The sequence below is a fragment of the Somniosus microcephalus genome, chromosome 15, assembly GCF_052327205.1.
Source record: "Somniosus microcephalus isolate GS21.2 chromosome 15, FLI_Smic_1.0, whole genome shotgun sequence".
Lineage (NCBI taxonomy): Eukaryota > Metazoa > Chordata > Chondrichthyes > Squaliformes > Somniosidae > Somniosus > Somniosus microcephalus.
In genome coordinates, this window is record NC_141001.1 from 25839957 (window position 1) to 25853297 (window position 13341).

Sequence of the window (13341 nt, forward strand, 5' to 3'; positions counted from 1 at the left end):
AACAGGTGTTTACTGAACAGAGGGTATGCTGGAACTGAAAGTACAGAAGCCTGCTACGGCTTTATATACAGGTGTGGTCACTGCTGGTACTACAGTATAAAAGCAGTTCTCTCTTAAAGGTACATACACAACAGTTTCCTTGGAGACTCTCTGATTGAGATGGCCAATTTAGTGCCAATATATTCCAAATTGTAGGCAGTATTCCATTGTCAATTTGTTTGAATCGGCATAAATGCATTTCTAATGAACCCCAAAACCAACAGAGAGAAGGGTCAGCCTCTTAATAGACTGGAAGCTCTCTAGGTCACTCCCAGCAGTGAAATTACTGCTCAAATCCAGTGCACCAGCTCCCAAGGATATTCCACACTCTACCATTACCATCAAGCCAGGGGACCAACCCTGGTTCAATAAGGAGTGTAGAAGAGCATGCCAGGAGCAGCACCAGGTGTACCTAAAAATGAGGTGCCAACCTGGGGAAGCTGCAACACAGGACTACATGCATGCTAAACAGTGGAAGCAACATGTTATAGACAGGGCTAAACGATCCCACAATCAACTGATCAGATCAAAGCTCTGTAGTCCTGCCACATCCAGTCGTGAATGGTGGTGGATCATTGAACAACTAATGGGAGGAGGAGGCTCCATGAATATCCCCATCCTCAATGATGGTGGAGCCCAGCACGTCAGTGCAAAAGACAAGGCTGAAGTGTTTGCAACTATCTTCTGCCAGAAGTGCCGAGTGGATGATCCATATCGGCCTCCTCCTGAGGTCCCCACCATTACAGAAGCCAGTCTTCAGCCAATTCGATTCACTCCACGTGATATCAAGAATGGCTGAGCGCACTGGATACAGCAGAGGTAATGGGCCCAAACAGCATCCTGGCTGTAGTGCTGAAGACTTGTGCTCCAGAACTAGCCGTGCCTCTAGCTAAGCTGTTCCAGTACAGCTACAACACTGGCATTTACTCGACAAAGTGGAAAATTGCCCAGCTATGTCCTGCCCACAAAAAGCAGGACAAATCCAATCCGGCCAATTTACCGCCCCTTCAGTCTACTCTCAATCATCAGCAAAATGATGGAAGGTGTCATCGACAGTGCTATCAAGCGGCACTTACTCACCAATAACCTGCTCACTGATGCCCAATTTGGGTTCCGCCAGGACCACTCGGCTCCAGACCTCATTACAGCCTTGGTCCAAACATGGACAAAAGAGCTGAATTCCAGGGATGAGATTTTTTTTGTAATCATTTATGGGATCAGGGCGTCGCTGGCAATGCCACCATTTATTGCCCATCCCTAGTTGCCCTTGAGAAGGTGGCGGTGAGCCACCTTCTTGAACTGCTGCAGTCCGTGTGGTGATGGTACTCCCACAGTGCTGTTGGTAGGGAGTTTCAGGATTTTGACCCAGCGACGATGAAGGAGCGGCGATATACTTCTAAGTCAGGATGATGTGTGACTTGGAGGGGAACTTGGAGGTGGTGGTGTTCCCATGCTCCTGCTGCCCTTGTCCTTCTAGGTGAAAGAGGTCGCGGGTTTGGGAAGTTCTGCCGAAGAAGCCTTGGTGAGTTGCTGGAGTGCATCTTGTAGATGGTACACACTGAAGTCACCATACGCTGGTGGTGGAGGGAGTGAATGTTTAAGGTGGTGGGTGGGGTGCCAATCAAGCAGGCTGCTTCTTCGGCAGCACCTCCCAAACCTGCGACTTCTTCCATCTAGAAGGACAAGGGCAGCAGGCACCTGGGAACTGCACCACTTCCAAGTACCCCTCCAAGTCACACACCATCCTGATTTGGAAATATATCACCGTTCCTTCATCATTGCTACAACAAAATCCTGGAACTCCCTCCCTAACAGCTCTGTGGGAGTACCTTCACCACACGGACTGCAGCGGTTCAAGAAGGCAGATCACCACCTCCTTCTCAAGGGCAATTAGGGATGAGCAATAAATGCTGGCCTTGCCAGCAATGCGCACATCCCATGAATGAATAAAAGAAAATCTGGTGTTCCTGACCTAGGAGTGCTTGACATTGACATTGCAAAAATGCGAGTTATCCTCCATATAATCCTCAAACAGTTGCATGATTTAATTTGTGCTTAAAGGTTCTTGAACTAAAGAATTTATTGATACCCTTTTTGATATAAATAAATATTTTGGTTACCAAGGCAAATTTATGTTGGGATACACTAGTTGTTTCAAGTTCTGATTCCAAAATGGCAGTCCTGGCAACATTAAAGTGAGATAAGGTCAATAAAAAACTATTTTAAAATCGCTGTAAATTAGAAAAGAAACCATGGATTGTCCAAGCATTATCTGGACATCGGAAGAGCACATGAGAGGGGTAAGTGTTCCGGTTGGCCACCATCACTGAATTTAACTGTGGTCTCTGCTACTGCGGCCTGGAGCACAGTTGCGGAGTTTATTTCCTAACCTGGCTCGGCCCTTTATAACCACTGATCAAGTGTTCACTATGGGGAAGGAAAGAAAGAAAGGACTTGCATTTATATAGTGCCTGTCACAACCTCAGGATGTCTCAAAGCTCTTTACAGCCAATGAAATACTTTTGAAGTGTGGTCACTGTTGTAATGTACAAAACATAAAGGAGTAGTAGACAAATCCAATTTAAATAATTATTCTTTTTAATTAAGACTCTTGCTTCTCAGTAGCCCGGCCCAAATAGTTTGGCCCTCAAGTCACCCATTGGAAAACTATGGGAGCCATGAAGAAAGGCCCTGTGAGGTCAGGCACCCAATTTTTCAGCCCTCAGTGAGGCTCCAGTGAGTGTATTGCTGCCTTTCACCTGCTGTGTATCGCACATTATTCACTTGTCTCTCGATGTATTATCTGCTTTCCCCAGTATTCCTCGAGGCCCGAGATGCGTTCTCCGTGTTGAAACGAGCTCGGCGAGCCAACAGTTTCTTTGAAGAGAGAAAGTCAGGAAATTTAGAGAGAGAATGTCTGGAGGAATATTGTGACCAGGAAGAGGCCCGTGAAGTGTTCGAGGATGATCAGAAAACAGTAAGCAACAAGACCAGAAATTACTCTTATTTAGAAATTACTCTTCTAACAGTGCCATGTTCAGATGAGTTTTTAAATGCTAGTATTAATCAGACATTAATCAAATCGCCTGATGATTCTTGAAGCAAATGTCATCCCAAGGGAAGAAATTGGCTTAGGATGCATAAGGTAGAATGCAAATGAATGAGTATTCATAGCCGCACCAGCTTTGGGTGGTGTGGAAGGGAGCAACTGCAGAATCTTTCCACGGGAGATTAAGAGACTGTTCCAACTTTATCTGTATTTCATTTGTGCTTAAAAGTTCTTGAACTAAAGAATTTATTGATACCCCTTTTGATATATATATAAATATTTTGGTTACCAAGGCAAATTTATGTTGGGATACACTAGTTGTTTGAAGTTCTGATTCCAAAATGGCAGTCCTGGCAACATTAAAGTGAGATAAGGTCAATAAAAAACAATTTTAAAATCACTGTAAATTAGAAAAGAAACCATGGATTGTCCAAGCATTATCTGGACATCAGAAGCGCACATGAGAGGGGTAAGTGTTCCGGTTGGCCACCATCACTGAATTTAGCTATAATCTTCAATCCCAATTGTTTCAATTTGTACTTCTTCAGAATGATTTTTAACTCGTGCTCCATGCAACAGTCACCTTCCACAGGCAGGCCCACGCTTCCCATGAACCGATGTTTTGTCTTAGCAGGTAAAATTCCTGGTAGAGTATAGACGCAGGGGAAGCAATGATCCTTTCTACACTTAGGATATGCATTGGAAATAATATGGACGGCCCACCATCTGAACCAATGCCAGACCATGTCGCTTAGGCTAAAGACTATGAATTGAATTTATTAAGAAGTATGATTATACAGAAGGAAGAATGAATTAGCAGGTTATAAAAACTATATTTAATGGGAATGGGACTAATTGGATAGCTCTTTCAAAGAGCTGGGAAAGGCATACCGGGCTGATTGGCTTCTTTCTGTGCTGTTAGATTCTATGGGCTAAAAATTGGATAACACCTGAAAACGGGTGCAGGGATCGCGATGTGGGATCGCCCCACGCCTGTTGAAAGGAATGCAAGCAGCACGCGACCTTTGTGCAGCCTGCTAATTATAATGATTGTAGCATTCAGCCCAGCGCAGAACGCACTGCTTAGTAGCTGAATCCTCAGCTGGAGGCTCAAGTCCGTGCGAGGCTAGTGCCAATGAAAGCTAGCCTGCACTTCTTAAAGGCAGTTTGCACCTCTTAAACGGGAAGTGCATTCTGCCTGCAACAGCTCATGCAACTGGCTGGGGGGTACAGTGCAAATATCGCAACAGGGGAGAGAGCGTGCACCAAGGTCCCTGATGCAGCAATAGAGGCTTTGGTACAGGAGGTGGAAAGGAGCAGAGAGGTCCTGTTTCCACAGGGGTCCAGGAGGCCCTCCAGGCAAACTCGAAAACGCCACTAGGAGCAGATACCCATTGCAGTCAATGCCAGCAGTGTCGCCCCGAGGAGCTGACTGCAATGCAGGGAGAAGTTTAATGACATCACTCAAGTGGACAAGGTCAGTGAATTAATCGTGGAATGCCATATCCCACCATTTGCACCACTAACCTCACACACTGCTCAATGCATCACACCCCCATCACTCGCCTACCAACAATCTCCACCAAATATGACTCATAGCTTCATTTCACCCTCACACATTTAACACTGCTGCAAGTCTCACACCCACATCTCACAGCTTGCATACACTGTCAGCTATTCAACCATGACAGGCGTATCACCCAAACACATTGCACCACACCCACTGACACAATTCACCCAAACACATTGCACCACACTCACTGACACATTTTCCTTTCTCTTGCAGAACAAGGTGGCTCGCAATCGGAGCCAGCAGGGGCTACCATCGGGCCACAGGTGCGCCTGCAAAATCTCACCCCCATGGAGGAGACAGTGCTGGCCATTCTTGGCAGGACACTCGCTGAGCCTGTGGCCAGCGATGGGGCTGAAGATATCCAAGGTGACGGTACCCTCATACCTGATCCTCCTTCTCACATTCCACTTCCCTCTAATCCCACTATCTCTTCTAACCTATAAGCTGCAGATGGTGTATGCATGCACCTCTTGCTTTTCCTCCCTCCCAGCACCACAACCTTACCCTCTTGCCTTTCTCCTTTCAGATACCCAAGAACTGCCACCTGGCCAGACACTGGTGGAGGAGCAGGAAGAAAGTGATTATGAAGACACAGCGTCACTCGATTTCACACTCCCAGCCACTAGCTCAGATAATGTCACTTTACAGGATAGGTTAGACGCGGGATCTGCATGCGGTGAGTCACTGGACACGAGTGGACTGCCAGCCAGGGCGGGGGAAAGGCTAGCGCAGGTGCCAGCTCCCCGGAGGGCGAGGTCGCCCACGAGTTCTGCTGCCAGAGGACTCAGAGGAGGACTTTGATGGGGAAGCCTACAGAAGAAGGTTGATGGGTGTGCACACTGAAATGCTTGGTGCATTGGCAGGTCTGCCAAAAAGCCTGAGTGCAATGTCAAGGAGCTTGGAGCCCATGATTTCCAGCATGGAAATGATGGGCAACTCCATTAGCACACAACCATGATGCAACGTCTGATGGGCGATGTCTCATCTTCCATTGCAGCACAAGCAGAAGCCACCCAATGTCTGAGTGCTGCAGTGGAAGCTCAGACTGAAGTCATACAAGCTCAGCTTAGATTGCTCTCATGCAGGCTCAGCTTTCTGCCACTCAAGCTCAGACTGCTGCCCTTGTGGCTGCATTTACCAGTGTGCAAAGGGGCTTGCAGGGTGTCACAGCAGTCCAGCAATCTGTCCTCCCGGGAGGAGTGGCAATGGCTCCATGGAGCACGAACCTGCTGTCCTCTCTCAGGATGACAGCATTCGTGCTCCCACCGCTGCCACTCCGCCAGTGCCCTTGCTGTTGCCTGTCAGTCAGCCAACCCAGACTGCTGCTGCCCATGCTGAGGTGCTGCAGTGTACAGCTGGGCCTACTAGGCCCACAGCTGCTCAAGGGCATCCTGCAAGGCCACCTGCAGTCTCCCACACTGGAAGTCAACAGCCTTCCACCAGCCATGCTGCAGCCACTGGGGTAGCACTCGTAGGAGCACTAGGACAGGCAAAGGCACACGGAAGGCAGGCACTAAGGGAATGCAGAGGAGTGACTAGTTGACTTTTTTATTGGATGGATTGATGTATAAAGTTGATTTGGAATGTTTGTTTTGTGGTGCCTTTCATTTCAGCATTGTGACCAAGAGGATGCTGTGATGGTCCATATCAGAGGGATGGTAAGGTGTGGGCCTAATGTTGAATGTTGAATTGGGGTTGTGTTCACTGGAATCGCAATTGGATGAGTCGATCACGGGCAGCCTGGGCAGAAAGGCGCTGTCTGGGTTGCCTCCTTCCTTTTGCTTCTTCCTCTTCCTCCTCCTCCTCTTCTGCTCCTCTTCCTCCTCATCCTCAGCTGGTCACCGTATGCCTGGTGGCAAGAGCTATGCTCTCATGATGGTGAGATTGTGGAGCATGCAGCAGACCATGACAAATTTTGAGATGCGCTCTGGTGAGTACTGCAGGGCTTCTTCAGAGTGGTCCACACAGCAGAACCGTTGCTTCAGCACCCCAATGGCCTGCTCAAAGATTTTTCATGTGGCAGCATGGCTCTCATTGTACGCATGCTGCCTACGTGTGGTTGTGTTGCGGAGCGGAGTCATGAACCAGGTGGTCAGTGAATAGCCCTTGTTGTCCAGCAGCCATCTGTTAGATCCGTGTGTTAATGGAGACACGGAATGCAGGAGTTGATTTAACAAGTGTTTACTGAACAAAGTCTGGAGGAGAACTAACTACACAAGACGCTACACAGGCTTATATACCCGAGTGGTCACTACTGGTACTACAGTATACAGGGGCTTCAAAAACATAGTTCCTCTTAAAGGTACATACACTACAATTCCTCCCCTTTTAGATAAATAGTACATAACATTTTAAGTAATCATTAAATAACATTTTTACAAGAACAATAATATACACATTTGCTGAAGTTAATCAATTACAAATTCAGTCTCTCTGGAGGCTTCCTGACTCGGTCCGGATAACGCTTCGGTGGTGTAGTAGGTTCTTTTGGCAAGGTCGATTCGGCTTCAATGCTAGTGTCGGGTTCATCTGGTTCCAGTATCACCGGATCGGAGGTAGGTACTATGGGTATCTCTGCTTCATCACTAGGCGTATAGAGTTGTGATGTAGGTTGTCCTTTTTCGGATGACTCTATGATCTGGTCAGCATGGCGCCTTATTATGCTTTCTCCAATGTCCACGGTATACATCAACGGTCCTAGTCGTGTGCAAATAGTTCCAGGCTGCCATTTCTCGGTACGGTAGTCCCGGGCCAAAACTGGTTGACCTATCTGGAAGGTTCTAGTTGGCCTTTCGTTCATGCTTTGAAATTGCCGGTTCTCTACGTCCCTTCTGACGTTTGGCTTGACCAAATCCAGCCGGCATCTTAGTCTTCTATTGAAAAACATCATGGCGGGGGTTTGGTTTGTAACTGTGGTAAACCACTTTTATCGTTCACTATCGTTACACTATGGTTATCACTGTTTATATTGTTACACTATGGTTATCACTGTTTATATTGTTACACTATGGTTATCACTGTTTATATTGTTACACTATGGTTATCACTGTTTACACTGTTGTATCACTACACAAGGTCACCTCTTGTCACGCTGTTATACCTGGGCTGACCACAGCTGACTCCGCCCATGGCTCCGCCTGCTTGCCCAGGTATAAAGGTGGTCGACTGGCTGGTATTCTTCCTTGTTGGACCCGATCACCCACGAGGGTGGGCTCTGTTATTTAGCCAATAAAAACCTATAGTTACTATCTTAACTCGTCGCTTTTCATTGGATGAATTGATAGGTATATCAATTTTATTGGCTAAATTTTGAAATGAGTGGATCGGAGCAGCCAAACGACCAGCCAAACGGCCAGCTACAACAGCCACAGCAGCCGGCCTGGCTGCGAGCCCTCCGACCGCCGTACCTGGATCTAAACCCACAGGCAGCGAACTCAGCCCTCGACTTCGAACACTGGCTGAGCTGTTTCGAATCCTACCTGGGAGAATCCGGCGTGCCTCCGGGATCCAAACTAAGAGTTCTGACCGCCCAGGTGAACCCTAAAGTATTTGCATTCATCCGGGACCTTGCTACATACGAGGACGCCCTCAACCTGCTGAAAGAGCAGTACCGGAGCCCGGTAAATTCTATGTATGCCAGACATCTCCTAAGATCCCGCTCGCAACAGCCAGGAGAGTCTGTAGATGAATTTTTACGGGCGCTACAAACACTCGGCAGGGACTGTGACTTTAAAGCTGTAACGGCTGCAGAAAATACTGAAGGGAATATCCGCGATGCCTTCGTGCAAGGCCTTCGGTCCGACTACTCACGGCAAAGACTGCTCGAATCAAAGGACCTCGACCTGAATACAACTGCAGCCCTCGCTCGCTCTCTGGAAGTGGCCCATCGGGACCTCGAGGCGTACTCCAGGTACTGTGCTGCACGACCCTGGGACTCGGGCCCGACCCCGGCCGCAATACCCCTCGCACCGCCGCCTCTGGGACCTACCTCAGCGTCGGCGTCCCAGAACCGATCGGGACCGCCACCCCCGGTACCAGCTGTGACATCGGAGCCCCGCGATCGGGCCGCCGGCTGCTTCTTCTGTGGCCAGGCGAAACACCCGAGGACGCGCTGCCCTGCAAGAAACGCGACTTGCTCCGACTGCCACAAGAAAGGCCACTTTGCGAAGGCCTGCAGGGGGAGAGCCACAGACGCCAGCAGTGCCTCATGCGAGTTGTGGGGGCGGCCATCTTTCATCAAGGCCACAGATGCCAGTATCCCCTCGTGTGAGTCGTGGGGGCGGCCATCTTTGATCAAGGCCACCGACGCCAGCAGTGCCTCATGTGAGTTGTGGGGGCGGCCATCTTCTCCGCCATTTTATTCAACGTCGTGGGCGCCGCCATTTTGTCCACCACACTCGACCGCCACCTTGTCTCCAGACCCGACCACCGCCTCACCCGCAGACTACAGCAGCTCGCTCAGCCATACACTAGCCTCCGTCACACTGGACCAAGCTCGCCCGCATCACCTGTCCAAGTCCATGATGGACATCAAAGTAAACGGCCACGCCACGACCTGCCTGTTCGACAGCGGAAGCACGGAGAGTTTCATCCATCCAGACACGGTGAGCCACTACTCCCTCACTGTCCGGCCAACGCGCAACCGGATCTCGATGGCGTCGAGGTCCCATTCTGCAGACATCAGCGGCTACTGTGTTGTGACCCTGTCGGTTAGGGGCACGGAGTATAAAAATTTTAAATTCCTCGTCCTGCCCCAGCTCTGCGCTGCCGTCCTACTAGGGCTGGACTTCCAATCCCACCTTCAAAGTGTCACTTTGGCATACGGTGGACCCCTCCCCCCCACTCACAGTCGACAACCAGCAGCCTTTAAACCGCCACCGCGTACCACCTGCGGCCTATCCACCCTCAAGGTCCCGCCCCCCTCCCTGTTCGCTAACCTCACCTGCGACTGTAAACCCGTCGCCACCAAGAGCAGGCGGTACAGCGCCGGGGACAGAGCTTTTATTAGCTCTGAGGTGCAGCGTCTCCTGAAGGAGGGCATCATCGAGAGGAGCAACAGCCCCTGGCGTGCCCAGGTCGTAGTCGTTAAGACCGGCAATAAAAACCGCCTGGTCATCGACTACAGCCAAACCATAAGCCGGTACACCCAGCTGGACGCATACCCCCTTCCCCGCATATCTGATATGGTCAATCAGATTGCACAGTACCGGGTATTCTCTACCATCGACCTTAGGTCGGCCTATCACCAACTCCCTATCCGCCCTGAGGACCGCCAGTATACCGCCTTCGAGGCGAATGGCCGCCTCTACCACTTCCTTAGGGTTTCCTTCGGCGTCACCAACGGGGTTTCGGTCTTCCAAAGGGAGATGGACCGGATGGTTGACCAGAACGTTCCCTTATCTAGATAACGTCACCATCTGCGGCCGCGACCGGCAGGACCACGATGTTAATCTGGAGAAATTCCTCCGTACGGCCGAACGGCTGAACCTCACTTACAATAAGGAGAAATGTGTGTTTAACACCTCGCGTCTTGCCATCCTCGGCTGCGTAGTAGAGAACGGAGTCATCGGCCCCGACCCCGAATGAATGCGCCCCCTTATGGAGCTTCCCCTCCCCCACTGTCCAAAGGCGCTGAAGAGAACCCTGGGGCTCTTCGCCTACTATGCCCAATGGGTGCCGAATTATGCGGACAAAGCCAGACCCCTCATGAAGTCCACCTCCTTCCCCCTGACGGCAGAAGCGTGCGCAGCCTTCTCCCTCATAAAGGGAGACATTGCTAAGCCCACAATGCACGCGGTGGATGAGTCTATCCCTTTCCAAGTGGAGAGCGATGCATCCGACTTCGCCCTAGCTGCAATCCTTAACCAGGCGGGGAGACCTGTGGCCTTCTTCTCAAGGACCCTCCAGGGCCCTGAGATCCGACACTCTTCGGTCGAGAAGGAGGCCCAGGCGATCGTGGAGGCAGTACGATGCTGGAGGCATTACCTGGCAGCCAAACGATTTACCCTCCTCACCGACCAGCGTTCGGTCGCTTTTATGTTTAATAACAAGCTGAGGGGCAAAATCAAGAACGACAAGATCTTGAGGTGGAGAATCGAGCTCTCCACCTATGATTATGATATCTTGTACCGGCCTGGTAAACTGAACGAACCCCCAGATGCTCTATCACGAAGTACATGCGCCAACGCGCAAATTGATAGACTGCAGACCCTCCACAACGACCTCTGCCACCCCGGGGTCACCAGACTTTCCACTTCATTAAGGCCCGCAACCTGCCCTACTCCATCGAGGAGGTCAGGACCATGACCAGGAACTGCCAAACCTGTGCCGAATGCAAACCGCATTTCTTTAGGCCGGACAGAGCAAGCCTGATCAAGGCCACCCGCCCCTTCGAGCGCTTGAGCATCGATTTTAAGGGGCCCCTCCCGTCCTCTGACCGTAATGTGTACTTCCTCAACATCATTGATGAGTACTCACGTTTCCCCTTTGCTTTCCCCTGCCCAGACATGACCAGTACCACGGTCATCAAATGCCTGAACGACCTCTTCGCCTTGTTCGGGTTCCCGAACTATATACATAGCGACCGGGGCTCATCCTTCATGAGCGAGGAACTTCGCCAGTTCCTACTAGCGAGAGGTATTGCTGCAAGCAGGACCACCAGCTACAACCCCCGAGGGAACGGCCAGGTGGAAAGAGAGAACGCGACTGTCTGGAAGGCCGTTCTCTTAGCCTTAAAGTCTAAGGGCCTCCCAACCTCTCGCTGGCAGGAAGTCCTCCCGGCAGCGCTGCATTCCATCCGGTCACTGCTTTGCACGGCCATTAACGCCACCCCCCATGAACGAATGTTTGTTTTCCCCAGGAAGTCGACTACGGGAACCTCGCTACCAACGTGGCTGACTTCTCCGGGGCCCGTCTTGCTGCGAAAGCACGTGAGGGCCCATAAAATGGACCCCCGGTCGAGAGGGTGGACCTCCTGCACGCCAACCCCCAGTACGCCTATGTGGCATATCCAGACGGGCGGGAGGACACAGTCTCCTTACGAGACCTTGCACCCTCGGGCACCCCTGAGACACCACCGTTACCCCCCACCACCCCCCCAAATCCAGCCCAGGTAGACGGCATGCCGGAACTCCACGAGCCTTCGCCGACCACGCAGACACCAGCATTAACATCGGATATTGCACCACCGCCGCCGCTGCTGCGCCGATCAGAAAGACTTACGAAGCCTCCGGACAGACTGACATACCCGAACTGGTAGTACACTTCACCCCGCCGGACTCAAATCTAAACAAGGGGTGAATGTGGTAAACCACTTTTATCGTTCACTATCGTTACACTATGGTTATCACTGTTTATATCGTTACACTATGGTTATCACTGTTTACACTGTTGTATCACTACACAAGGTCACCTCTTGTCACGCTGTTATACCTGGGCTGACCACAGCTGACTCCGCCCATGGCTCCGCCTGCTTGCCCAGGTATAAAGGTGGTCGACTGGCTGGTATTCCTCCTTGTTGGACCCGAACACCCACGAGGGTGGGCTCTGTTATTTAGCCAATAAAAACCTATAGTTACTATCTTAACTCGTCGCTTTTCATTGGATGAATTGATAGGTATATCAGTAACCACATGTGTTGCATTCCTGTACGCAAACAAGAAGTTATCTACCTTATGTTGTAGATTTATGTCTTCATTACCCATGGCCTTTATGGCCTTCTTGAAGGTCTGGACAAACCTTTCAGCCAATCCATTGGTGGCAGGATGGTATGGGGCGGACGTGTAGTGCTTAACCCCATTGTTTTTTAAGAACTTCCTGAAATCTTCGGATACAAATTGCAGTCCATTATCAGAACAGATCTGTTCAGGCAGCCCATTCCTGGAGAATATGGTCCTTAATACTGTGATGGTTTTTTCCGTGGTGGTGGAGGACATCTTTATTACCTCCGGCCACTTGGAGTGTGCATCCGCCACGATTAAGAACATTGAGTCCATAAATGGACCAGCAGAGTCGATATGTACCCTTTGCCATGGAGATGAGGGCCACTCCCATGGATGTAGAGGGGCTTGTGGTGGGGCGTTTTGGACCTTCTGGCATCCTAGACAGCTCTTGGTTATTTCTTCGATGTCTCCATCGATACCTGGCCACCACACAAACGCTCTGGCTAAGTTCTTCATTTTCACTCCACCCAGATGCCCCTTGTGAAGCTCCTTTAGCACTCTATCCCTGAGTTTGGGTGGAATCACCACTCTGGATCCACACATCAAGGTTCCTCGGCACACTGACAGCTGTTCTCTTCTTTGCGAGAATGCTGGCAACAGTGGTTCGCCATGTGCTGGCCATCCCTTCACCGTTAAATCGTAGACTCGTGAGAGAGTCGGGTCATTTCGCGTTTCCTTTTCAATGGTAGAATTTGTCACCGGTAGACATTCCACTATGGTCGAGTGAAATATCTCCACTGGGTCCAGTGTAGGCGCCTCTTCCACCATTGGCAACGGTAGGCGCGATAACCCGTCAGCATTCCCATGCTGTTTTGTTCCTTTGTACTCTATGTCATATTGGTGTGCCCCTAGGAAAAGGGACCACCTCTGTAGCCTTTGCGCTGTCATAATGGGAACACCTTTTTTAGGGTTGAATACGGAGACGAGGGGTTGATGGTCAGTCAACAAGGTAAACTTCT

At 50.4% G+C, this 13341-nt stretch overlaps 1 protein-coding gene across 1 annotated transcript in view; it reads left to right on the forward strand.

Moving 5' to 3' along the window:
- Positions 1-13341, forward strand: part of f2 (coagulation factor II (thrombin)) — a 203030-nt gene that overhangs the window by 7332 nt on the left and 182357 nt on the right. Inside the window, exon 2 of the mRNA XM_086007573.1 lies at positions 2856-3016. Coding sequence (XP_085863699.1) covers positions 2856-3016 — 161 coding nt within the window. The remainder of the gene's footprint in view (positions 1-2855; positions 3017-13341) is intronic.